Source organism: Camelus bactrianus, chromosome 3, assembly GCF_048773025.1.
Source record: "Camelus bactrianus isolate YW-2024 breed Bactrian camel chromosome 3, ASM4877302v1, whole genome shotgun sequence".
NCBI lineage: Eukaryota > Metazoa > Chordata > Mammalia > Artiodactyla > Camelidae > Camelus > Camelus bactrianus.
This window is the reverse complement of record NC_133541.1, coordinates 104,436,688-104,463,072: the sequence shown is the minus strand read 5'-3', so window position 1 is coordinate 104,463,072 and position 26,385 is coordinate 104,436,688. Positions and strand designations below refer to the sequence as shown.

General features: G+C 34.0%; 1 protein-coding gene across 2 annotated transcripts in view; it reads right to left on the bottom strand.

The window, feature by feature from the left end:
• Positions 1–400: 400 nt before the first annotated feature.
• Positions 401–26,385, bottom strand: part of RBM27 (RNA binding motif protein 27) — a 57,647-nt gene continuing 31,662 nt past the window's right edge. For both annotated transcript variants that reach the window (XM_074360876.1, XM_074360877.1), the window contains exons 9-21: positions 25,715–25,879; positions 23,947–24,096; positions 21,301–21,445; positions 20,685–20,838; positions 18,057–18,353; positions 16,658–16,798; positions 12,540–12,659; positions 11,529–11,603; positions 11,230–11,394; positions 9,676–9,780; positions 9,363–9,554; positions 5,312–5,422; positions 401–4,411 (exon numbers count right to left, since the gene is read on the bottom strand). In XM_074360876.1, the coding sequence (XP_074216977.1) occupies positions 4,328–4,411; positions 5,312–5,422; positions 9,363–9,554; positions 9,676–9,780; positions 11,230–11,394; positions 11,529–11,603; positions 12,540–12,659; positions 16,658–16,798; positions 18,057–18,353; positions 20,685–20,838; positions 21,301–21,445; positions 23,947–24,096; positions 25,715–25,879 (1,904 nt within the window). In that variant the 3' untranslated portion in view covers positions 401–4,327. The remainder of the gene's footprint in view (positions 4,412–5,311; positions 5,423–9,362; positions 9,555–9,675; positions 9,781–11,229; positions 11,395–11,528; positions 11,604–12,539; positions 12,660–16,657; positions 16,799–18,056; positions 18,354–20,684; positions 20,839–21,300; positions 21,446–23,946; positions 24,097–25,714; positions 25,880–26,385) is intronic.

Here is a 26,385-nt window from a genome sequence, read left to right as displayed (position 1 = left end):
TGCCTTGCAAGGTAATGTTGGTCCACTTGTTTAAAGCAACCCCGACTCTCTCATCTAAAATGATCCCACATGCTGACAGACAGGCTCATGCCTGAAGTCCACTGGAACATAATTAGATGCAGACTAGATAGTATACTGGGGCTTGTGATTCAAAATTAATCCTTGGCTTTAGAATAATTTGCATTAAAATCAGTAAAAACATCACATAAAACCAGTTTAATGAGAGCTCCATTTTCATAAAATGTTTGACTTATTACTGTTAGATGTAACTACGTTCAGAATTATGCTTGCCCCCTCAAAAGCCCCAGACTAAAGTTTATTAGAAATCTATGTCAGATAAATCACCTATTCAAAACACCAAACAATGGACACAGCTTATTTGCCATTTAAATTCATAAAAAATGGATAAAACTTCCGTTTATTTGAAAAGTACGAAAATCAAATTTACTCCCATTCTTTAGTATTTTCCTGTATAAGCTGAGATTTGAAGAATGACTCTTCTTAGACAACACATAATCATCTGAAGGGGAATTGTGTAAGAAAAGCAGCTTTTAAAACAAGAATATAGGAACCCAAGTGACATACTTCCTTTTTCCATCACCACCCAGTCCCTGGTGTGTAAGATCACTTCCATCTCTTGTTACCCCTCACAAATACTGATCACTATCAACTGCCTAAAGGTCATCTCTTCAAGGTGTTCTTTCCCCGCTCTATTGTGCTTAATGAAAATGCTCTTCCTATTGTTGGCAGGCATCTTGAATATCCTCAAAATAATAGTAAAATAACTTTTATAAAATTGTGCTTTTTTCCTGGGATACCAAGACCCATCCTTAAACCAAGAAATATGGCTATCAAAGGCTACTCACAAGTAAGTAACACTTTAATACCCCTCTCTTTCATTTTCAAGAGCACCCTGGCAAAGGAGTTATTCTCTACTGAATATTTAATAGCCAGTGAACTTCGGTACCCAAATTCATAATGGGTGGCATTCTCTCATGTATGTGAACCCAACATAAAACACACATTCTTAACCATTACTCATTCATTCTCACAAGCAAGCATACACACACAGTTTCTTTCTTTCCAGAACAAGCCAGAATTACAGCTCTTTTGGTGATTGTTATCATTTTTGGAATGGTTCATAAATTTTCCAAATTCTTTTAAATTTGTTAATACTTTTTATCTTTTTTCTTTTTCCAATTGTGAACCATTCCATATTGCATCTTTATTGCAAAAGTCAACATGCTTCTTAGAAATTCAGATTGTAATCGATAAAACAAACATTACATATATGAATTTAAATGTATAAACAGTTAGAAATTCAACAATATCTCCTATTATACTATTACACAAGTTCACAATTTTGTAAAAACTATAATACAGGCATACTATACAACAAGAGGAACCACTATTCCTTTTCACATGATTTTTTTCTTCTTTTTGAAATAATGATCCATCACCATGGACCTTTTTTTAACCCTAACAAGATGGTTTTCCAATTTATCCATCTTTGCTAGTGACAATGTTTTCCCAATGTTACGACATGAAGAAATTGAGGGAAATTCTGCATTCCCTGGGATTACCTTTTGAAGCTTGGGCAGAATCCACTACTAAACCATGCTGACCAAGCCAGATTGGTGTTACTGCTCAAGGGTTACTTAGAAAGGTGCCATACCCATTAAAACAAACAGGATTTGTCACAGATAAAGATGCCAAAAAACAAGTCATGGGAGCTACTCACTTTTAAGAGAAATTCTAATGCTTAGGGATCTCAGTCCTAAGGGAAAAAAAGTATGTACGTTTCAACTATTTTATGCTAACCTTAACTTGAACTTTCTAATATTATATTTAATGCATACTTTGAATTCATTTTTGAGAGTCAAACATGTTTTAGAATTCTTAGGAAGGATGTTTTTAAAGTATTTCAGTCTCACTTAAGGTATACTGAAAACAAAGTTTTATATAAAGGGCCTCAATAAACTTACTGGAAAAAGTGTCTATCTATTCTTCACTATTAACACACTTCTCATCCATCCCCTCTCCCCCAAGAACTAAAAAGTCAAACAAATCCTCAACTTTCTCTGTACTGTACTGAGAGTGTAATAAGATGTCAATTTTAGGTTAAAAAAATCATATGAAAAGGAATCTCATTCTGCTGAACTGTCAGTCTACTGAAAATTTTTTTTACAGCTCCATTAATTTACTGTAATTTTCAGTTTCCAAATACAAAAATACAACAATTCTTATTGAAATCTATACGCTGGTAGTTTTAGTACACAAAAAAACCAAACAAATTATTTACAAAATTATACATTTTAAGAAAAAACTTTGTACAAAAAATATATAAATCCTTTGTTCCCTCTATCACGTTTAAACTGTCAGGACTCAAAATATTCACCACAATGAATCTTTCAAAATATATACCAACTGAGCCACAGACATCAAGAAAATTTCATTAGAGATGATGGAGGAGGAAGGAGCAAGATCGCTTATTCTAGGTACCCCAATGTAATGTTTTCCTTCTTCTACGAGCTTATTTTAGCTTCAGTGTTATCAGAAATATAATAATAACCTAGAAAGAGTAAGTCCTTATTATTATGAAGGGAAAATTACATGAACTTAAAAATGACCCTGGTTTGACACATCATTCCAGGAAAATGTGTAGAAGAGGAAAGATAATCAGAATGTGGGATTTAACTTCTTGAAGCTAAGTAAATCTAGAGTCCTGATGGTTTTAAGTTTCTTAGTGAACAGTTTCTATTTTGAGAAACAGTCTTTACCTCAGGAAACAAAATCCTTGATATAGTGATCACCAAGAACCTTCTGAAGCCAACAGGAAGTTTCAAATTTTCACACCATGTGTATTATAAAAACATAGATGTGTATATCCTTTAAAAAGTGACGTCCTATGTACATTAATCATTTTACTTCCTCAGGGGTCAGTACAGTGTAGTGTTGCTCCTCTGCTTTTCCATCTAACATTCAGAACACAAGGACATAAATTTACATATATATTTTACTTAACGGATACTCTACTCTATAGTGTACAGTAAAAATGCACACAGTGAAGGGAACTGTCTACTGAAGGATGCATATGTTCATGGATAGCAACAAGCTACAAAATTATGAAAATATAAGTTCTTCTGATCAAAGTCAAGTTATGACTCCCATTTATTACTAGCATACTCAACCCCCTACCCACCCCACCCCTAACCTACCCCCAGTCACCTCACCATCATGGTTTAAATTTAGGAAAGGAATTTCAGACATTTTTTAACCCTTCTGCATAACTAATAACTAAACTAAAGCTTTAAAAAAGTAAAAAAAAAAAAAAAAAAAAAAAAAAGAAAAGAAAAGAAAGAAAAAGCTGGTGACTCTCTCTCCCCAAAAATCTTTCCATTATTCTCATCAAAACATCACTTATTCATCAAGGTGCTGGTTTAAACTTTTTACTGGGGACTGACTTTTGGTGGCCCCAAAGAATCACTTATCTCAATAATGGGTAAGTCAGGTCTATTAATAAGAAGGCAGGAGAAAGAAAATGGGGACAAGAAAGGGGCAACAGGTGAAAGCCTTTTATATTCCAAGAATGTTGTTTTAAAAAAAGGACCAACTGAACCAATGCTCAATAATTTCAAAGCAAACTAAAAATTAGTAGCAGGAGAAGTCCAGGAGAGATAATATGATGACAGAATGGAAATACCACAGAGCTGGCTACCACTGCCTTATAGCATTTAAGAACAGTTATGATTTACACTAACATAGTACTTCGTGCTACACATTAAAACCCCCTCCAAAATTTAGACTGAATACAAATTGGGCTCCTCAATAAAAAATTAAAGTAAATTTACGTTTCTTCCAAGACAACTCTTGAAAGCAAAAGGGTATTTTAATTACAAACACCTCCTACTGTCTGACGACCCATCCATACATAGCTGAGAGTTAAGAGATTCCAGGCAATTTTGACATTTAATGAAATTTTATCAGCAGATTGTAATCCAAAATAAAATTTCTGAACACCCTGTCATTTACATCATAATCCAACACCAATAGCAACAAAAACAGGTGGTGTGGAAAGTAAGGCTCTAGAGATTATCGTGTCATTCCCGTGGATCTTCAAACTGTGTAAAAGTCACTAGGCCTTTGGTGCTTTAACATCATGTACAGTTATGAGATGTATTTAAATAGCAAACTTGCTGTCCTTAAACCTACTGTGTTGAAAAGAAAAATAAAAAAAATTTTTTTGGCTCATTGACTTCTTTAAATAATTTTAAAAAGTTGTTCTTCTAAACAATATTCCTAAAAATTATACAGCTCGCATCAGATTTCATCTTCGCCACGAACGAGACTCATACTCATCTTCATCTTCGTCGTCATCATCATGCAAAAACAAGTCTGAGGTTTCTGTTTCCTGGGGAAAGAGAAGGTACAATCTGCTCAGTGGTACAAGAAAGTTAAGTAAAATACTTTTTAGGCCAAAGGACAAACAGACTAGTATACAGAGCCCAGGCTGGATGCACCAGTGATGCACTCAGAGTATCCTTCACGGCAAGAAAAACCCAGAACATTTAAAAAAATGTACATATATTCTTCTATCCTCCTAACTTTGCAAGTTTTAATAAGAGATTTTCATTCTAATATCATCAGGAAAACAAATAATATAAGAATGTGATCTATAAAATATGTTTTTTAAAATTAATTTTATTATATTATCTTAAAAATGAGGAAAATGACCATTTGAACTTCTAAACTTTTCCTCTAATATCCGACTATCTGTGAGGAATTATGACATAACTTCCCCGTGACAGTGACATTCCAAATCTTACATAAAAATCTAAAATCTTATACAAAGTAGAGGTACCCACAAACACTGTCAAAATACAAGATTTTTCTCTTCTCTTTTTCCTTCCTTCCCTTCTTTCTCTCTTTCTTTCTTTGTAACATGGGAAATGTTTCAGCTTGTTACATAAAGCTACCTGTGTCGTCAGAAGACTCTCGATCAACCATAAATGCTATATATCTTTTAAAGCCAAAATTATGATGAATGAGGAGTAACTTTGCAATGGCACATGTCTATTTTAATAAAAATAGAAAATAAAAAAGAACAACAGTCTCTCCTACACCAGAAAATACCCCCCAAAAGCTTTTTTCATTTCTGCACCTGTTCAGATTCTTTAATAAACTTCTAGCCTAGTCTTAATTAATACATGAAAGAATTCAGTATTTTAAAATTTACAGTATTTACTGTTAAGAAAAATATACAATTTGGAAACAATCTAATTCAACTTTTATTTTTAATCATTAAATTTACCTCCTCCTTGACTTCTTCTTCTTCAGTCTCAGTGGATACAGAAGGCACCTTGGCCTTGTGCCACGATATTTGTAGTCGACGATCTTTGAATTTTGACCCTTGGTTTGCAGGCTAAAACAGATTTTAGAAGAATACAAAAGTTTGTACTCACATTTACTAATGATTTCTTCAAATTATGTGCTATTTTAAAAAATCTGTTAAAATGGATCTACAGTCTCCAAAGAGAGCTAGAAAAGATGAAATTCTTTTTAATTATAGGACCACATGTTCTGGTTTTCCCAGGACAATACATGACATGTTGCTGTCATGTAAATCTGAGGATGTATCTTGGCTTGGATGATAAATTATACAGTCACTCTACTTAGAAAAGTCGTGATGAGGACAATAAAAACTGTATTAATATAATTATCAGCCTTTGGCTTTGATAATCTACATATTTAGAGTGAAACCATACAAATATAAGTAACTTAAAAATTATCTATTCATCTTATGACATCTCTTACAGCCCCATCTGTATATGATAAAGCTATTCCCACTTTCTTTTCTGAAATGTTATACAACAGTGACAAATACTCTGTGGCTCATTGACACATTCAACAAATGTTAAACACCTTCTATCCTAACTCAGGGTACAACCGTTCAGCTTCAAAATGCATTTGTTGTTACTACCATCTAAATTTTTTTTTCCCTCCCCAGTAAATTCTAATAAGAGAAAGCAAAAGTTTAATTTTAAGGACAAACTAACAAAGACAAAAAGTACAGAGACCCAAAGTTTCATGAAAGTGAAAACTTAAATAGCCCTACAGCTTTCTTATTAACAATGCTGGAGTGTAGAATACCCCCGATTCTTGGTTCAGTCCTAAAATATGTTAATAGAAGGGGTTCTTTTAAATTTTGAGTTACACTCTAGTTTTTCTAGGGAAAATGTTAATAAGCCTCATAAAGCATTTGCCAAATATTTCCATAGAAAACTCAGATCACTGCAGGGCAAGAGTGTACATTAGGCCAAGCCCCACAACCAGTCAATCATTCTCTGCACTGATACCAGCCTGTGAGGTAAAGAAAAATTCCTGTCATCCCTTGTAAGGGTTAAATGTTTATAACCTGATAACCAAACATTCTGACTCATGGGACATACTAAACTGACATTATTTCACATTTCTGAACTTAAGTGTTTAATATATAAAGTAATACAGCAACATATATCAGGGATCTGCAAACTACAACCTTCAGGCCAAATGTGGCCCAGCATCTTGTTTTCGATGGCCTGTGAGCTAAGAATGGTTCTTAAACAATTATTAAAAGAAACATAAAGGAAAAAGAAGAAGCAAGAGAGAGGAAGGGGCAGGTGAAGGGACTGGAGAAAAAGGAAAAGGAGAAAATGTGACAGAGACTGTATGTTGTCTGCAAAAACCTAACACATCTACTATCTAGTCCTTTACTAGAAAGTCTTCTGACTTGTCACATATACTATTAAAATATTTATATATTATCTGTTTTATGCTGTTATATATAACTTGCATTGTATATAAATATTCCCTGTATTTTAAATTTGTGTACATAGTTAACCTTTGAACAACACAGGGATTAGGAGTTCTGACCCTCCACACAGTTGAAAATCTGTGTAATAACTTACAACAGGCCTTATTATTGAAAAACAAAAATCTGTGTATAAGTGGACCAGCACAGCCCAAAGCCATGCTGCTCAAAGGTCAATTATTTTAAAATTACTCATATTTTTAATGTAAGTACCTAGGACCTAAAAGCCCAAGATTAACACATAACCTCAAATTTGGTTTTAAAATATACAGTATAAAAATGCTGATGCTTCACCCTATAAATGAATGTGAAGCTAAAAAGTTGGATTTAATAAATAACATATTCATCTGAAAAGCATGGAAAACAGAAGAGTTTAGAAAGAAAAAAACATTAAAAACTAACTTGAATTCTCCCACCCAGAACTAACAATTTAAAGCACTTTCAGTGTTTATGTGTAGTCCTGTATTCCATCTTAACCTAAAAGATAATCCTGAGAATTTTCTCATGTCATTCTTTAAAAACATGTTTTGAATAGTAACAAAGTACTGTTGAGCATTTAAAAAGATAGTTCCCATTTTCACCATTATAAAGAGCGCTACACTGGGCACACCTGAAGCGATCGTTAGCAGAATTCCCTTATGATAAATTCTTAGAAGTGGATTACTGGATGAATAGAAGAATAATCTGAAGGACTCCACAATTAGGTCCTCACATTTCAGAAGAGCTTCACTAAAATCCATCCATCATCTTTTCATCCAGTTTGATCCATGATCCTTTCGCAATCATCAAACACAGTAAAACAATATGGAAAATACACATTTTACTTAGGCCTTTGAGAGATATACAAGATCTTGAAGAAGAGTTACTCTTTATGTCTGCTAAATCTATTTACAATAATGTCCAGGCTATGTATTTCTGTATTTCTTTCAAAGGTGGCATACTATACTGCCCAAGGATCTGCTACTAGGGTAAGTGTGTTTCTAGCACTCAGGACTGTCTGATAGCACCCCATCAAAAGAACAAACAAACTACAAAACACCATCAAAACCAATGGCAGTGTCTCATTCTTGAAGTTGCTTCACCTGCATTCCCCACATGCCTGGACATGCCCCTTTCTGCAAAATGAATGCTATGTTTCAGATTTAACAAATGTATGCACATAAAAATTGGTTATTATTAGATGCTCTAGAATGATTCTACTTGTGAGAAGGCAAGAGAGCCATGTGAGCATGACTTCTGAGTTAAACTTACACATTTACATAGAATCTCTAGTAACCTTCAGGATAGAGCATGCAGCTTCCTGGCAAGATTACCTACTTGTTATAACTAAAACTTTCTGTAGAATCAAATTTATGGAAATTCTGCTTTAAATTATCCAATGTCACCTCATCATAGGTGGCAGTGGGTGTAAAAGCCCAACTATCTGGCAAGGAGATCTGAATGTTATATACTCAACACTGAAAGACAAAAATCAACATTCACCCAGCCTCCACAAGAACACCCTGCACATGTGCAGTGCTCTTCCAGATACTATCTTCTTCACTCCTCAAAGAAGTCTTTTAAAGACAATCTCCCATTTCACACACACAAAAAAGAAAATAAGAAGCAGAGTAGTGAAAGAAATGGCTCAAGAGTAACAGGCTGCAGCCCAGATGGCTCTCCAATCTGGACATTTTGTAACAACCCACCATTCACCAGTGGCCAAGACTAATGGGCATCATCAAATGAATAAGAAATTATGGAATGACGTATTGCTCTTTGAGATTTCCCTCACCATCTTTAACACTTAATGAAGCTGAAAATGTTTTCTCTTAAAAAAGTTGCTTAAAAAAAAAAGTAGTTTAAGGAATAGGGATCCTGGATATTAACATCCAACTGTGTATTTTTACCTTGCTTCTGCAACTTATTAACTGTATGATCTTGGTTGATTTAAGCTTTAGTTTTCCCATCTGAAAGTACGGGATTTTACATGCACTTTAAACAGTTATTTAAGATTACATGACATCATGTATAAAAATGCTCTAGCACAAATAACAGTCAGAAAATATTTACTAAATGAACTAATGAATGGTTGGAAAGAGGATATACTCTTTATGCACAAAATAATAAAGACATACATGTGGCAAACATCTACTTGCATGTTTGTCTAATAGTAAGTGGCTGCCACTGTAGATAGAATATAACTAAAAACTAGTCTTATCCTGTCAAACTATTCCTTTGGATTTTGCCTCCATCCCAGATATTTTCACTTTTTGACTATAAATACCTGACCCTAAAACAAAAACCAAATATAATTTTGGAATAACTTGTCATTTCAAATGCATTTATGTGAAGTAGTATAAAATACAGCATGAGCTGCTGCCTGACAGTCAAATATATCAATAAGGATTTGCTAATACCTATGATTTTACAACTTAATTTTCTAACCTACAAAATATTTGACATTTACACAGAATGCAGCAAAGAAATGCCGAATACAGTGTTTTTAGAGTTTGCCACTTTAAAAACTTACTGAAAAATGCTGAAGTAATTCATCTTTTTCCTCCTCAATGAATCCCCCAACTGTTAGTGCTTTTGGGCGGTGGTCCACAACCATATGATTTAGTGAACCCCTTCCTCTCCCTCCACGGCCTCGGCCTCTTCCTCGACCTTGAGAGGACATGGTCTTTCCTCGACCCACAGGTAAAATACCTAATCGTGCAGCCTGAGTAACAACAAAAGGCAGAATATAATATACATTGTCAGATTAAACCTTGTAAAATAGAGAAAAAGAAAACCATTTTTTCAGATGTTAAATGTAGGGGGTAACTCCTCTTAAATCTCACCTCAACCTGTAACTGATTGAGTTTTTTCCGTAACTCTGTTGTGTCTTCTCCTGAAGATAGCCTCTTGTGAAGGTCCAGTTCTGTATCTAATAGCTCTTTTTGAGCCTTTGGAAAAATTAAGAGTAAAAATTAAGAATTAAGAGTATTTTTTAGGCAACTTACAAAATTTTGTTCAGAATATTACACTTACAGAATGACACATATCTCTTTTGGGAAAATGTGAGAGTATGCAATAAACATGGGTGTCTTAAGGAAAGTAATTTTACAGATACAGTACTGCAAACGTTTAGAGAGTATATTGGTATCGTAACAGTTAGTATTACTGCTTAAGATGGCCCAAAAAACAGACCTTGGAAACACTCATCTAAGATGAGGGAGCTGAGAATCATTTTAAATATAGCATCATAAATGAAACATAATGGGGCAAAATAATTATATAGTAAAAATCATTAATAGTATAAACATAAGTTACATAAATGCTTTCAGATTTGAACCCAACTATTTATTAACCACTTTTTTTTTTTTTGGTTAAGAAACAAATTATCAGCCCTTAGGTTGTGAGAGGTTTTTCTTTCCCTCATATTTTCTTAATTTTTGTCTACAATTAAATGTTCTTTATATAATTGGGAAAAATTTCAATTAAAAATTTTTATTATATTTTTTAAAAAGTGATTTTAATGAAACACTTTACATTCTTTTACTAACAGAGAACCACAATTTCAAATGTAATATAATACTATACATAAAAATTTGCATTCTATACAGCTGACAAATTTATTCTCAGTTCTTAAAGGGCTATGAATTTATCTAAAATCCCACTACAGAGTTGTAGAAAAATGATGGAACCACTGTGTAAAATCAAGTATTCTTCTAGAGTAAGGAAACAAATAGAAATTAACAAAATTAGACTTAAATGGATCTAGAACTTCTGATAATCTTTTTAATAGAATGCCATATTTTTACCCATACTACAGCCAATGATATCTTTTGAATATTAAAAGGGGTGATTTTATTACAACGTTACTATAGATTTAGAAAAAAATTGCCAGAATAGGAAATGTCTCTTTCCTCTCCATCACACGCCAGCAGTTTCTTCAGCATAGAGAACAAAAAAATTCAATTAAAAAACACATCTTTGTACTAATTACTATATATAAAACAAACAAGTTTCCTCTGTATAGCACAGGGAACTATGTTCAATATCTTGTAGTAACCTGTAATGAAAAAGAATATGGAAACAAATACATGTATGTGTATGTATGACTGAAGCATCATGCTGTACACCAGAAACTGATGCAACACTGCAAACTGACTATACAATTAAAAAAAATCTTTGTTCAAAAAGGGTATTATCCCTTCTTTCAAGGGGAGTACATAGCATCTACAGAAATATTTTAAAAAATTATTACTTAACAATTCTCACATTAGACGATTAGTTACCTAAGGGTACCACTGTACTGTTCTTTTTTTTTTTTCCCCACTGCACTTTCAAAGTGCCAAGTATGTAACAGATGTTCAATAACCTTATGTTGAATGAAAAATGCATACAGATACCTCTGTTTTTGTCTTTACTTTAGATGGTGCAGAGACTGTAGAAGATGTTTTTAATTCATCTTTCAATTGTGAAATCTTTTCTCCAAGCTCTTTCAAAGTCTTCATTATATTTGCTCTCTCTTCTGGTTTCATGTTTTTGTTTTTTTCCAGCTTAGATATTAACATCTATAAAATAAACAGAAATAAAATTATGTTGAGTAAACTTTAATATAAATAACCTTTAAAACTTTACTGGGGGTATCTTTGTAAAATCCATTCCATATATCAATTCCAGAAAGCAAATAATGAATGTTTCTTACCTTTTGGCATTCTATTTGTTTCTCTAACATTTCTTGCCTCTTTTTCCTCATATCTTGTTGTAGCTTCATTGCTTCCTGTAAGAACAGTAAAGAAAAAATTAGTAATGAATAACTAAATTTGCCAATGATACATAAGGCTACTATATTCTCAAATCATTTCTTCTGAGTCATAGCCTACATGAGGCAGATTTTCCTCCTAATCAGAAAACAGCTGAAGCCAGAGATGAAACCTTTCAACACATTTTCCCCAAAACTTCCAGTATAAAAGAACTTCTAATATAACTGTACTTCAAAAAAATATTTAAAATACTGAACATTAATTAGGTATATTCTGAGGTTTATTCACTTGAATGACTGGAATGTATTTATACAGAAAAACAAGAGCTGTTTTCATTTCCAAATGTAATAAGCCAAATCCTTATTTTTGTAGTTTAAAGGCTAAAAATGTGAGATGCAGCTAAAACTTAGAAATGATAGCAAAATCTATGGATTTTTGCCTGGAAAATGCTGCCTCTAGCCCCTCTTTTAATTAAATCTCCGATTATACCGAGATAATAAATATAAATAAATCTTTTTGAAAAACTGTGAATTTAAATCTAAGATGATAAGGAAACTCAGAATCAAATCCTATGAATAATAACTAGATAACCGTTATACTTCATGTAAAGCATTATCTAATTTACAAAGCCAGAAAGGAATTAAAAGAGAAAACAATGAAATAAAAGTGTCTGTTTCTTGCCTTTAGAGGGAAAAAAATAAAAAAAGGACAGCTCAGTGTTTACTTTGATATAGAAAAAATTCTTTCCTTGTGCTTGACATAGCCACTGAAAGGTAATTGCAAAGTATTTTTTCTGTTTGTTCATCTTTCTTTCAAGTGTAAATGCATCAAGCAGTAGCTAAATAAATGTTATAATGTAATTCCATAATAACATGAACTGTTCAAAGGTGTTAATCACTTAAGAATTCAATAGGTCCCTTCTTCCTTAAGGAAAGAATAATCAAGGCTGTTACCTGCTTCTTTTTAAAAACTTCTTGGACATCGTGAGATTTTGACCCTGAACAAAGTTTGGAAGGTGTCTTTAAGCTTGAGGAGCTGTAAATCATTTTTGGATGGCCTGGAGTTGAAAATATCTATGAAACACAAGTATGATTAAATCTCAGAAATGCCTTAAACTTACATTTTTAAAAAGACTGCATATATTTCTTTTTTTAGAAGTTAAAAAATTTTTTACATTTAAAAACTTCATTTTATAAAACTAGTTCTTTATAAACTCAATTGTCATTCAAATACAAAAACAAAACTTAATTTTTAGCAACAATATGTGTGCAACAATCACATACTTTTTCTTCTCTTTTTTTTAATTGTGAGAAAAAGGACAACCACCCCTGACATCTCAGAGCTGGAATGCCGCTCACAGTTAGGCCTTAGTGTCTTCTGTTAAACATAAACAATTTCACAGACTATCAACCTCAAACAAGGCCACTCTTGTGCCCACGGTGGATCAAAGCAAGAACAAGATGACTGAACACACACAAAAAATATGAATACTCTTCAAATCATAAAGATGACTAAACATCTCTCTACCATGGCTAATACGAATGACTCCTGCTTCTTTACCAATTACAGCTTTAGCCTAATTCTAGTCTTCCCTCCTTCTAGGTAACACTTATTAAGACACCTGATCACAGAATTATTCCTGTTTCCTTTACCTCCCCCAAAACACCTAACACAGCCAATTCTAAAATAAATCCTTGCTAACACTCTCTAAATAAGACGGTCCATGGTTTCACTGTGTATACTCCCTCACTGAATTAATAAACTCTATTTGTTCGATGACAAGTGTGTTTCTGGGGCACTTTGGCTAGGGGGTACTATCATTAAGTTTTTCCACAAGTGAAGTACCAAATAAAAACCCATGTTTCTAATAATTACAAACCCTTCTAAGAATTAAGGCACTGTGCAATCATAATCTTATTATTATTATATTTTATCAAATGCTGTATGAGTTTACAACCAAACGTAGGCAAGTAGTTAGCTCACAGATCTGACTTCGGAAGCAAAATAATGGCCACCTTTACTGTGCTCATTTTGGTATTTAGATTCCTTTCCTTTCTGAACATGACTCCAGTTAATCTTCCTCTCTTCAAGGTACAGCAGAGCAACATGGCATACTACAATCTCTCGGGTTTAAGTCTTCCCTAACATACTCCACTTTATTTTTAAATTAATTTTCAATACACGATGTGAGGGACACTGGATCTAGTATTAAGAAATTCATGGAAAAGTCAATCATGCAAGTAATACAAACAATTATAAAACTCTCAATCACACAATACTTAATTATTTTAAAAATTAAGCTACTTTAAATACACAGGGAAGTCTCTCAAGTACTGCAGGGACCTCCACAGATGACATTCATGTTCTTATTATGTATCAAAATTAAAATGGCAATACCTACAATTTTAAGCACTTCTTTTATGCTTTACCAACATGAAATTCTTTAATCCCCAGAGCAACTCAATTTATTGAAAAAGAAACCAATGTTCGCCAGTTATCCAACACATTTAGTAAGAGGCAGGTTAAGGCAGTCAGGGCTGTCTGACTTCAAAGCCTACAATTGTTTTTGTTTTCCTATCTTTTAGTAACGGAATTTTTTGAAACAAAAGTATAAAATTATATATAAAAAGCTTGATGTATCCATCACCAAGCAGTAACAATCATTAATCTACATTATGTAAAATTATTAATTAACACTATTTTATGTGAAATAATCCTGTTTTACTTAAATTCCCAACTACATCATCATACCAAACACCACATATCATTTTACCTGTAAATATTTCAGTTGTCTCTCTGAAACATAAGGATTCATTTACTTTTCTAAACCACAATACCATTATCACACTGAAAAGGTTAACAAATCTTTAATATCATGAAATATTCACATCTCCAGATTCTATTATAATTTTCTAAAGATTTTTTCCTATTTGAATTTGGATCTATTAAGGTCCATATAGTGAAATCAGTTATATCTCTTTAAGGTCTCCTTTAATTCCGTTTTCCTCTCCCTGTCTTTCTTTTCCTAGTAAATCACTTGTTGAAGAAACCAGGTCACTCATCCTACAGTAGTCACCACAGGATTCTATGGTGTCCTTGAACATGTTCCTCTGTTCTTTGAACGTCCCTAAAATTGTAAGTAGTGCTAGAGCCTTTATGGCATTTTCTTCATTCTTTGACAGTAATGTCTGACATATTCCTCGCTTTCCCATTTGACAAAATATTCTAGGCTCATCTGGAACGCTGTCAGCCCGTGATCTGGGGACCTATCTTCAAGGATCCCTGGTCCCTTTGGGTACTAAGGGAAGGGGACGATCAGGGCTCATTACCATTGGGCTGGTCATTTTTCTAGACTTTGTCGGTGAACAAAATTAGGAAATGTTTTGGAGTTTTTTTTGTTGTTTACTTGTTTTTTAAGATAAAATATAATCTGAATTTATATTGATAATTTCAAGTCAAATGCAAGACAGTAGTGTTTTAACTTAATCTCATCTATTTTACATCTCTTTTCAACCACACTGAAAATCTTACTTGTCAGTGACACCAATATAATTCTTCATTTGATTTATCTCACAATGCTCACAAGTCACTTTCAGAATACCAACACAGCCAACAAAATGATTGCTGAAAAGACCTTTTTTAAATTGCTTCTTGTCCTCAAGGTATATCTCATTAGATATACATTGTCAAATAACCATTTTGAAGCACTTCCTATGTAGATATGATAGTTCATCTGTTCATTTTAATTTTTAGAGATTCCTTTTATTATTACACACAGCATTTGCATGGTTTCAAAAACAAATCTACAAAACAAAACAGTTAAAGTTGTCTAGTTTCTTCTATCTTTGCTATAACCATCAACATTTCAATTGTACAAATTATTTCTGTTCTTTTCTATTATAACCAAATACTTCGATGTGCTCATTGCCACCACTTTTTTTTATAGCAACACTGGCTGACTATACATTTTTTGGTTCCATTTTGCTTTTTTTACTTAATGTATCCTCATGATCACCCCATAATACACAATAAAGAAATTCCTCATTCCTTTGTAAAGTTGTACATATGCTGTTATGTGGATGTACTATATTTTAAGTAACCCGCCCCCTATTGATGAACATTTGGGTTGTTTCCATTCTTCTGCTATTGTAAAGGGTCTGCATTTCCTAGCCTTGCATGTGTCTTTTCATAGTTTGACTAGTGTATCTTTGGCATAGATAAGGCATAGTTGAGGCATTACTGGTTTATAGATAAATGTATACATAATTTTGCTAGATACTGCCAGTGGGAGTTGTACCTTTTAGCATTTCCATGAGCATATAGATCTCAGATCCTTGGGAAATTACCAGGATAAATTACCAGGATAATTTTTTGTAATTTAAAAAATGGATCTAATTTTTTTTTTCTATCAGGGTACCCAGTTATCCCAATACCATTTACCAAAAAGTCCATATGTTCCCACTGATCTGAGACACCATGTTGGCATGTAATAAATTCCTACTTGCAAGTGAGTCTATAAATCTCAACCTTCTGTCCACTGGTCTGTCTCTTCATGTGCCAAGATCAAATTGTTTTATAGACCTCACAGAATTTTTTAACATCTAGTAGGGCTAGCCCGACTTGTTGTTCTTTTTCAGTTTTCCTAGCTCCCTTGGGAAAAAAATCACCATGCTGGAGAGTCATCATAAAGATATATTCCTAAAAGCAAAAGACACTACTTAAAAACACACTTCAAAATTTGACTTTTCATTATGACTGAATCCTCTTCCCTATGTTCTTAATTATATTAAAGAGGAAAAGTTATAAAAGAAAAGGACTAATGAAAACATCTATCTATTAATAAATGGTAAAATTCTCAAATTCCTTTTTAACTTTGAATAGGAAAAAAAATTTAGCACGCTTCTGGCTGAATCATGGAAATTAGGGAAGTTTACCTGCCATACTTGTTAGTTGTCACAATTATCTTGATTGAGAAAATAAGACATTACAAATCTGAATGATAATCAATTTGCTAACTTCGCTGTATCACTGAATAACTCTAAATATATTTGAGGTTCACTAAAATATATACCTGGCAATCCTCTCCAGTACCACCTGACTGATTCAACAAGTGTGCTGCATCACTCTGGTTACCACTTGCATGTCCAAGACGATGTTTCACAGGAACTTTGTTAAGAACATATGTACCCGATGTCTGTGGTTTGCTCATCATCTGCATATACAAAATACACATATTTGTGGTAAAAGCTTTTTAAATGCCCAGGAATCATACCTGAAATTTAGGACAGTGATTACCCTGGGAGGAAGAAAGGAAATATGAAGGGAGAGTGCTTCCATTAACTGTTAGGCTGTATTTTTTTTTAAAGAGGTAGATATACAAATGACTCATACAGATTAAAATTTCCCATAAACTTTTCGTTTCCTTCAACATGTAATGCTTTGAAGGACTTAAAGGTTTTAACTAACAGTAGCTTAATATCACTAACAGCGTGATATGGCCACCCTAAGAACATAATATAATCTTGGGCTGCATTAACAGAACAGCGTCTAATGGATTACAGAGGTGATTGTTATCTCTCTTTTGTACACCATTCAGCCAACACCTAGGACAAGCATTCACTTTTCAGCCCTAACATGAAGTGGGATAGAGACCAAAGAAATGCAGGCTTAAGTACGAACAGACAGGATGATTAATGGAGTTCACACTATGTACTGTTAAGTAATATACTTTTTTTTCCTGCAAATCTGAATACATTAATCCAAACAAGAGGATGTCTAGGAGGAGATGATCAATATCAACAGTATCTGAATGGTTCTAATGCATAGCGGTTTGTTCTTTCCTTCATTCATCTATTCATTCAAATATGTTTTGAGCAGTACACGCCAGGCCTTGTTTTAGGCACTAGGGACAGAATGAATACAACAGACAAAATGCCACTCTCCTGGAGCTTCCACTCTATATGGGGAAAAGTAAGACAAAAGGGTGGGTATGAAAGTGACTGATTCCAACACAAAACAAAGAAGTTGCTCTAGACTGAGTTGTTCAGTGGTGGATGGTTATACTTTAGTGCTGAGAAAAATCACTAAAGGTATTCTCAAACATGCAGATTTATGGGTGCCATATCTACAGACTGACTCCACATTTGAGAAGACAAGGCCCAGGAATTCGCACCCAGGCAAGGGATGCTGATGTAGCACACACTCCTCATACTTCAGGGTACATGAGAATCACCCAGAGAGCCTGTTAAAATAGATTACTGGGCCCCACCCATAGCAACTGCGATTCAGTAAGTTGGGGTGAAGTCCAAGAAACTGCCTATCTAGCCAGCTCCTAGGAGACTAGATGATGCTGGTCTGCAAATCAGACTGTGTGGCTCTGACACAGAAGACCCAAGGACTGCAAAATGAGAAGCACTGATCTAGAGGGTGGGACCAGAGGACCTGTAATTCCCTGTGAACCAGCAGCTTACCTTCTGCATACCCCCATGTACCGTTGAGGGAGGAGACTGGGCCACCAGCACCTGCTGCTGATGAAGGTGCTGTGGCAGGTGATGGTGCTGCTGTGACAGGTGACCAAGTGTTTGCTGTTGCTGCAGGAGTAGCTGTGTTGGGGACTGTAGTGCTGGTTGCTCATTATTTTCCCTATGCCACAGGACTCGAATGAACCGGTTGTTCAGAACTGCTTCAGTGCTGGAAATGGCTTTTCTGGCCTCCTCATTGGTAAGATATTGGATGAGGGCTGCTTCTGGATCTCCCTTAAAAGCAACCTGTAAGAAAAAACAAAAGCAACAAGATCAAAAACCACAGAAATTAGTAATTATAGTCAAATGCAAATAAATTATTGATTAAAAAATCAGAAGTAGAAAACAGCCTGCTGAAATCCATTGTGAGTCCTACGTAAATAAAGTTCTCCAGCCCTTAAAAGATGACATGTGCATTTCAAAATTATATATGAAAGAATAGTGGATTATTTAATAAATAATCCTAATAATATTACATGACCACTTAGGGGAAGGTTGTTAGTTCCCTCCCTGGTATTTTACATTCAAACTCCAGAGAAAGAAAATTTTTTACAATAGTAAATGAACCAAAAAACCCCCATAAAAACCTAGGGAAAAAAGTGAGTATCTGTATAATTTGAGGGTTTGGAAAGCCTTTTACACATACCTATAAACGTAGGTTCCATAAAGACAAACAGCAGATATGACCAAATAAAATTTTAATACCACTGTCAGTCCAAACATACCATAAACAAAATAAAGGGCAAAAAGAAAAAATAATTTTAATATATATGAGAAGTAAAGGTTTGGAAAAGCATTATTATAAACGCTTTCATAAAAAAATGGGCAAAGACAATAGACAGGTAAACCCAAAAGTACTGCAAATGGTCTATATAAATTAGAGTCTACCTAGGAATAAAAAAAAAAGGAAATAAAAACAAGTACAATTTGTCATTCATAAAACAGGTCTAAAAAATTTTAAGGGATCCATGTTACAGTGTTGATGAGGTTTCATACATTGCATTTGGGAGTATCAATTGGCGCAAGCCTTCTGGAGAACAATTTGGCAGTTCACAAAGTTTTTAAACTCTCTTTAATTCAGCGATGACATCATTAAAAAAAAGGTTTATCCAAAAGGAGGCTCACCATAGCACTGTTTTTACATAAAATAATAGAAATAACATAAATTCCCTTAAACAGAGGCTAGTGTTTATATAAATGATGGCCTAACTATGGACTGAATTATATCCCCCCCAAACTCATATGTTGAAGCCCTAATCCACAATGTGACTATTTGGAGACAGGGCTTTTAAGAGGTAATTAAGGTTAAGTGAGGCCATAGGGCTAGAGCCCTAATCAGATAGGATTGGGGACCTTATAGGAAGAAATCTCTCTCTCTGTCTTTTCCGATCCCTCCCCTTCCACCATGTGAGCACCCAGCAAGAAAAGAGTCCTCACCAGGAAACAAACTGGCTAGTATTTTCATCTTGGATTTCCCTGCAAATAAATTTTTGTTTTTAAGCCTCCCAGGCTGTGTGATATTTGTTATGGCAACCCAAGCAGACGAATATACTCAGCTGCATTAAGCTACCTAACTCTTCTAAGTGCCATAAAGAATAATGACCTAGGAAAAATTTTAAGAGAAAAAAATGTAGTTAGAGATATCTGATATGACCACACTTTTTGTATTTTTAAGCGTGTGAAGCATTTTTAAGAAGAGATAAGAAGAGAACATGTGTGCTCATCCAAATAAATAAATACAGTATTGTCTTTTCATCAAAAGATTATTAATTGTTTTTGCTAAGTATGAGATTTGGGTGATTTATTTTTTTCACATTTATTTAATGTATTTCTAATTATCTGTAAAATTAAACATGTACTACTTCTGCACTCAGGAAGAAAAATCACTTTAAAAACTCTCTCAAAAAGAATACTCTGGTTCAATTCTTTGAAATACCAAGTCCCCCAATATTACCTTCTTAAAACTCAGATTAAGTAAATTATATTTTGGTTTGATGGCAACACTAAGCATCAGGTGTAACTGTCTGAAATCCCAACTTAAACAGACCTTCAAATACCCTCAACTACAGCCTAACATCCAACCACAAACTTATAAATCCAAATACCTAACAAGCACACAAGATACAAATGCTACAATTTATGTGATGTTAGATTATATTACAGTGCCTAAAAGTCTCAAGATTAGAACCATCCTTAATCAGTTAATACTTTACAATACAAAATTCAGTCACTACACAAAATTACAATCTTAGAAATTACCAAAACTCTCACCTACCAGTTAGAATACTAAAGCAGGCAAAAAAAAAAAAAAAAAAGTCATCTGTCCAGAGATACAACTATGAGCAAAAACACAATAACTAGCCCATTGTCTTTCAAGAAGAGATTGCAGAAGAGAATCAGATGAATTCAAAGGACAAACATCATACAGTTAGTTATACAGATACACAGCGGAGTTTAAAACACGTAGCACAGATGATGAGACTAATCACTGGCTTGTTTAAGCAAGGTGAGCTGATAGGAATATTTTCAAAGATACATAAAATACATGGATTATGTCACCAACATAGCCACACCTACCTGGATATTAACAATAGTTCCAAATTTGCTGAAGTGTTCATTGAGCTTGGTAATGTTGTTCAACTCCTGAGGGATTTTCTTGACTTCTAATTTGGTGTTTGTATACTGATTCTTTCTTAAGAATCCTGGTTTACTCTGATTGTTATTCCCTTGCCTGAAAGAAATATTAACAGATCTTGGTTAATTTGCCTACATTATGCCTATGCAAAAGATAATCAGCGAAGAATCTAAGTTTTTATTTACTAAAGTATCCTTTATAAGCACTTAACGTGTGAGCACCTAATTATTCAGAAATTACCAGGTAATTTTCACATCTTCCTTATTACACAGAAACAGAAGAGGTACAGAGAAAGACAGAAGACTGATGCTTCAGTAATACTTAACACTGGGTTAGACTTAGCAATAAGTAGAACAAATTACTAATACCTATTATAAATATTCTGTTAACTTCAATTTTTAAGACATTCTAACAATGCCTCTGGGAACCCTAACTTTGAGACACACAGTTTTTTGAAAATCACTGAACAATGACAACTCTTAGCTTTACAAATTTACTAATGCAAACAAAAATAACAAAAACATCAACTAGATATTTCTAATTAGCAAATCATCTTACTTTCCCAGCCAAGGTTTCTTTGTGAGTGGCCCTTCCAAACCACTCATAGCTCTCTTCCGGCTATCTGGTTCAAGAACTACTCTGGTTATGTTGCTATTAATTGAAACAGGAACTGGTGGTTCAGTCTGGATGACAATGTTAGCAGCTGTTAAAAACAAAAAATTAACATCACTAACAATGCATTATACTGGGGAAATTTCAAATGATTAAAATATTTAGTCCAAAAGCTAAAAAGCAGTCAATGTGATCCAACTACTACCATTTCCTTTTCAGAAACATTTAACAGCAAGAACAAGTTATCAATTGCCTCCTTTTTCTCTTAATACAATATCCAAGTTTAAAAAGTCCTAGGCAACCTAATGGTAATGATTGATTCAGGCAAGGATCATCAATGGAAAAAAAATCCGTGAAAAAATGTTGGAGAATAAGATATTCATCTGATGCCAAAGTACCACTCTACATATTTTTTAGTTTACAATAGAAAACTCTAACAATTATTGCTTTAGTAAGTGATCAAATTCACTAGACCATAAACAGTGATATTACTTGTCTCATGATGTGATTCAACAAGAAGTTCATATGGATAGAATGTTACTACGGAATTATGATCTTCTTATGTGTGGCAATGATATTGCGCTTACATAGCACTATGTCTTATTCTTAGCTGTAAACTAAAGGATCTAAACTATCACAACCTTTACAATTTACTTTCAAGTGATTCAAGAAAAAAAATACGAAGGTAGAGGGGAGAAAGGGAGAGAGAGAAGAGAGTGCATGCACACAGGTGAACATCCATGCCCAAAGCTCACAAAATGTTAACTGGTGAATCTAACTATTCAGGTGTTTATTATACTTTTGGTTTTCTGTAGGTTTAAGCATTTTCAAACTTAAATGTTGAGAGGAAAATTCAAAGCCAATATTATACATTAGCACATTCCATTTGCAATAGTTAAGACTAAAATATTGTAAGAATCTGACCTTACAACAGGTTATCTCTTGGTGGAAAGAGGTGTGCTGAACAAAAAAGTGAATACCAGCACAAACCTATGCATGTTATGCTCCTGAGTGTTCTCCCTAACTTTAGCAATTTCACCAAATAAAGGATAACCAAGGCAGAACTGGAAGTTGGGATGAGGATGGGGGTGGAAGGAATTGTGCTCCATTTCATCCCCTTGACAGGGAAATTATGACACAGATTCATTCGACATGGATTTGTTGAGCAGGTGCTATAGCCCAACAACTGTACTACATCTTGAGAACAAATTAGTGAAAAAAATAGATCCTTGCCCTTGTAGGGCTTGTGTTTTCAGAAGGCTAATGGAGGGGACAGCAATTGTGATGTCATAAAGCATTCTAGAAAGTGAGTTGCCATTATGTCTTCCCTATAACAGTTATCATTACCACCTGACATCACCTAATGCTTTTCTTTACTGAAGTGACTTTTTAAAAAGAAATATAGCTAGAGGTTAAGTGACTTGCCCAAGGTGACAAAGCAAGCCTGTTGTATAAAAAGTACATGACTTCTACACCAAGAGAGCTTATCTATGGATTACTGTATATGAGTGTACAGACAGAAAAGGGAAAGACTTCAAGTTCTGAGAATATGATCTTCCCACGAATATCGGGTAATTTGGTAACAATATATGCACTACAGCATAGTAGGTAATAGCATATTCTTTGGAATTAAACCTGGGTTCTAATTCTAATTCTGTCATGTATACAACAGAATAAAATTAGTAATGGGCAAGTTCCTTAACCTCTCTATATCTCAGTGTCTTTATCTGTAAAAAGAGAATAAAACAACTCATTTAAAGAGTTGTTGGTTAAGGAGTATGAGAGAGAATAATATATAAAAAAGCATTTGGATTAGTCTTGACACAAAACTGTTAACCTGTAGTAGCAGTAAGTGTTATTAATGGCAGTAAAGAACAGTTAATAAAATAAGGATAGGAAAGAAGGTAAGAACAGGAAAATGTCTCCCATATAAGTAAATCAGGAAAATATCGTCAGGATGGCATATGGTCAGTCATTCAAACTGACATTAAATCCTGAAAATCTAACTATAATAATAAGTAAGAAACTGGAATCTCTTCAAATTCTTTAACCAAACTTTTTTTTGAAGGAAGGGGAAAGGAGGGTATCAACCCATATTAAAGGTAATGCTTCTATTTAATCTAAAGATTTGTGGCTGTGCTTTGTAAGGGTCCTAACATATGGTTATAATCATAAATACTAAAGGTGGTCAAAGGATAATTTTATTAGTGTTTTAGGTTTTCAATGTTATCAGTGTGACACATAGCTCTTATAATACAAAGTAGGCCCTTAAATCAGTTCTTTGAGGGCAGAGGACCATGTCATTTCATCTTTCTATATCTGATACATAGCAGTACCCAAAATGGCCTGAAGTCCTACAAAAAGAACAATTAAATAACATGAGTATTATTTTATTTAAAAATGAATATATTCTAATTACAGCTTTAAACCACAATTTGGAGAGTTATTCAAAAACATTTATACAAGGTCATTATATAGCACTCTTTCAAGAGACAGTGTTGTTAAGTATTCCCAGACCCTAGTGAGGTCAGAAATGCTGTACCTAACTCTTGTATGACATTTAGTATGGGAAAAAGCTCAAGGCATTCTCACCTCTTGGATTTGCATCCATATCTCCAGATGTTAGGCCAATCAGGTTTGGACGCTGTGTCTGTGTTCTTGAAAAAAACTGTCTATACTGAGATCTTCCAGAACTGGTAATACTAGGAGCTTCTGGATTATAACCATCTGGTTCATAGGTATCTGAGGGAAAACAAAACAACAAACCATGTAATAAATCAGAGTAGTTAAATAGGTTATCATAAACTACCCACAAAAAATGAATTTCTTCAACAAATATAATTATATCAACCCATATGTATTTCTTTTTGAATTACAGTATACAGATAAATCTACTGGAAATGAAAGAAACAAAAATGTTCCTGTCACAAAATATAGATACGTACATTCATTCTGAATTACTGATATATTTCTAGATTTGGTTACCTAGTCACCTTTGTCCTCTATATTAATTATGTAATTTAAACTTCAATGCACATTTTTAAAGGGAATCTTCACATAAACAAATACCATATATAAATGACTGGTTGAGTTTCCTCTGTTATTATGTCTCACCAATTTCTGGGTACTCTTTTAATTAGGGGGAAAATTAATCTACACTTCAAACTGGAGAGGTAATAGCTCATTTCATATACAAAACCTATTTCAAATGTTTTATTACAAACAGCTAAATAAGAAAAATTTTATATTTATAAACATAATCATTATCTTAGTACCACCTGCCTCATCAATTCCACTTTTATTATGTTCTGTTTCCTCTACAACTGAAAGCTTAATTTTTAAAATTCTAATGCTAAATAAATAATCTTGTTAGCATTAAAAAAAATTCTGAATGTGTTGATCTCCAAAATACCTTCATCCTACATTAGAATGAAAGAAGGATTAAGACTGAGTGAAGACACTGATTCTCACAACTCAGAGGATTTATAAATCCTTGCATCTCTTTTTTTTCTTAATGGAAAAATTCCTTTGTTGTTCATATTAAGTTTCAACTACAAGATAAGGTACGTTTAGATCTTTAAAACTAGCCAATCAATTCTATAATTCAGAGTGTAAGATCAGCAAATTATGATTAAAAAGTTTTCAGTTACCACTTGGCACTCTTGACAGACTATCTCCTACAGTTAAGGCTACAGAAAGTTTTAAAGAAATTACATAATCAAATGGCCTTGTTCTTGTAATTCCTGGGAATACACAGAACCCCAAGAAACTTGAAAGTCTTTTAGTTAATTGTGATGACCTGAGATCTGAAGGCAAACTGAGAAATGTTAAAAACCTCATGAGACACCCTCAAAGTACTCCATAGATCTTCAAATCATACATGCCAATAGGAGGAAAGAGTTTTCAAGAAATCACATTATACACAGCCAGTCCATAAACAAGGGGCAGAGGGAAAAAAAAGACATGTTCATCCATGATCAGCAAGAGACCAGATGCTTCAACTTGTTTTAAAGAAAAATTAACCTAGTTTTTCTTGTAACATATAACTGATTAGAAACACTCAGGTAGACATCCTCATCCTATCTACTGGATTAGAAACTAGTTCAAGGAACTAGTGTCACTTTAGTTACCGAGGCACTGCAAGTAAATACAAAGGACACCTGAGATGACACACAGGAGGCCTAATCATCTAGGAGCCACTAGGGACAAACCAAAGAAGCAGAGGAACAGAAAATAAACTGCCTAGGAGCTTCAATGGGACTTTGTGATAGCAGATCAGGATACCACGTCACTTCTTAGGCTGGCCAGTTTATGACACAAAAGATCAGAGACCTGGATGGCCATCTGTAGCAAAGCTTACCTGGGACCAGAGGGGTGGGGCTGGAGACTGAGGTATGGTACCCAATGGAGGATCCCATGAGGTTTCGAGGTGGCACCAAACGAGCTGCCAACAGAGGAGGCGGTGTCCCCAACTGAAGTCGCTCAGATGCAGCAGCACCATGTTCACGAGAGTACATGGGCTGTCCTACAGAGGAAAGAATAGGAGGGCAGCTGGGATTGAGTCACAAGCTTCTCTTAAGTAATGATCTACTTCCTGAGACTTGAACCAAGAACAAGGAAGGTACACCAATGAGAACATACTCGAGAAAGATGTTACCAAGATTCTTTTTAACTCAAGAAACAGACATGCAACTGGTTAAGATGCACTGAGGTATAAAGAGAGAGTAAGAACTAAGTAGTATGACTGCATAATCTTCATTTTGTAATACTCTTAAGTGGAATAACTATGTGCTGATTTTACTCAAAACTGAACAATCAACCATATCAAGTTATTAGACAAAGGAGCACTGAGCTATTATTCATGCAGACTTTTGTATCCAATGAGACATGTGGTTATGAAGGCTGTCACACCTATTTGAAAAATAAATAAAAATACTCCTCCCTGAACTCATATATTTCAGGTATGCACAAAATATACTTCTATATCTGGGAGCGGAAAAAAGAACAATAATACAGGAACTTAAAAAAAAA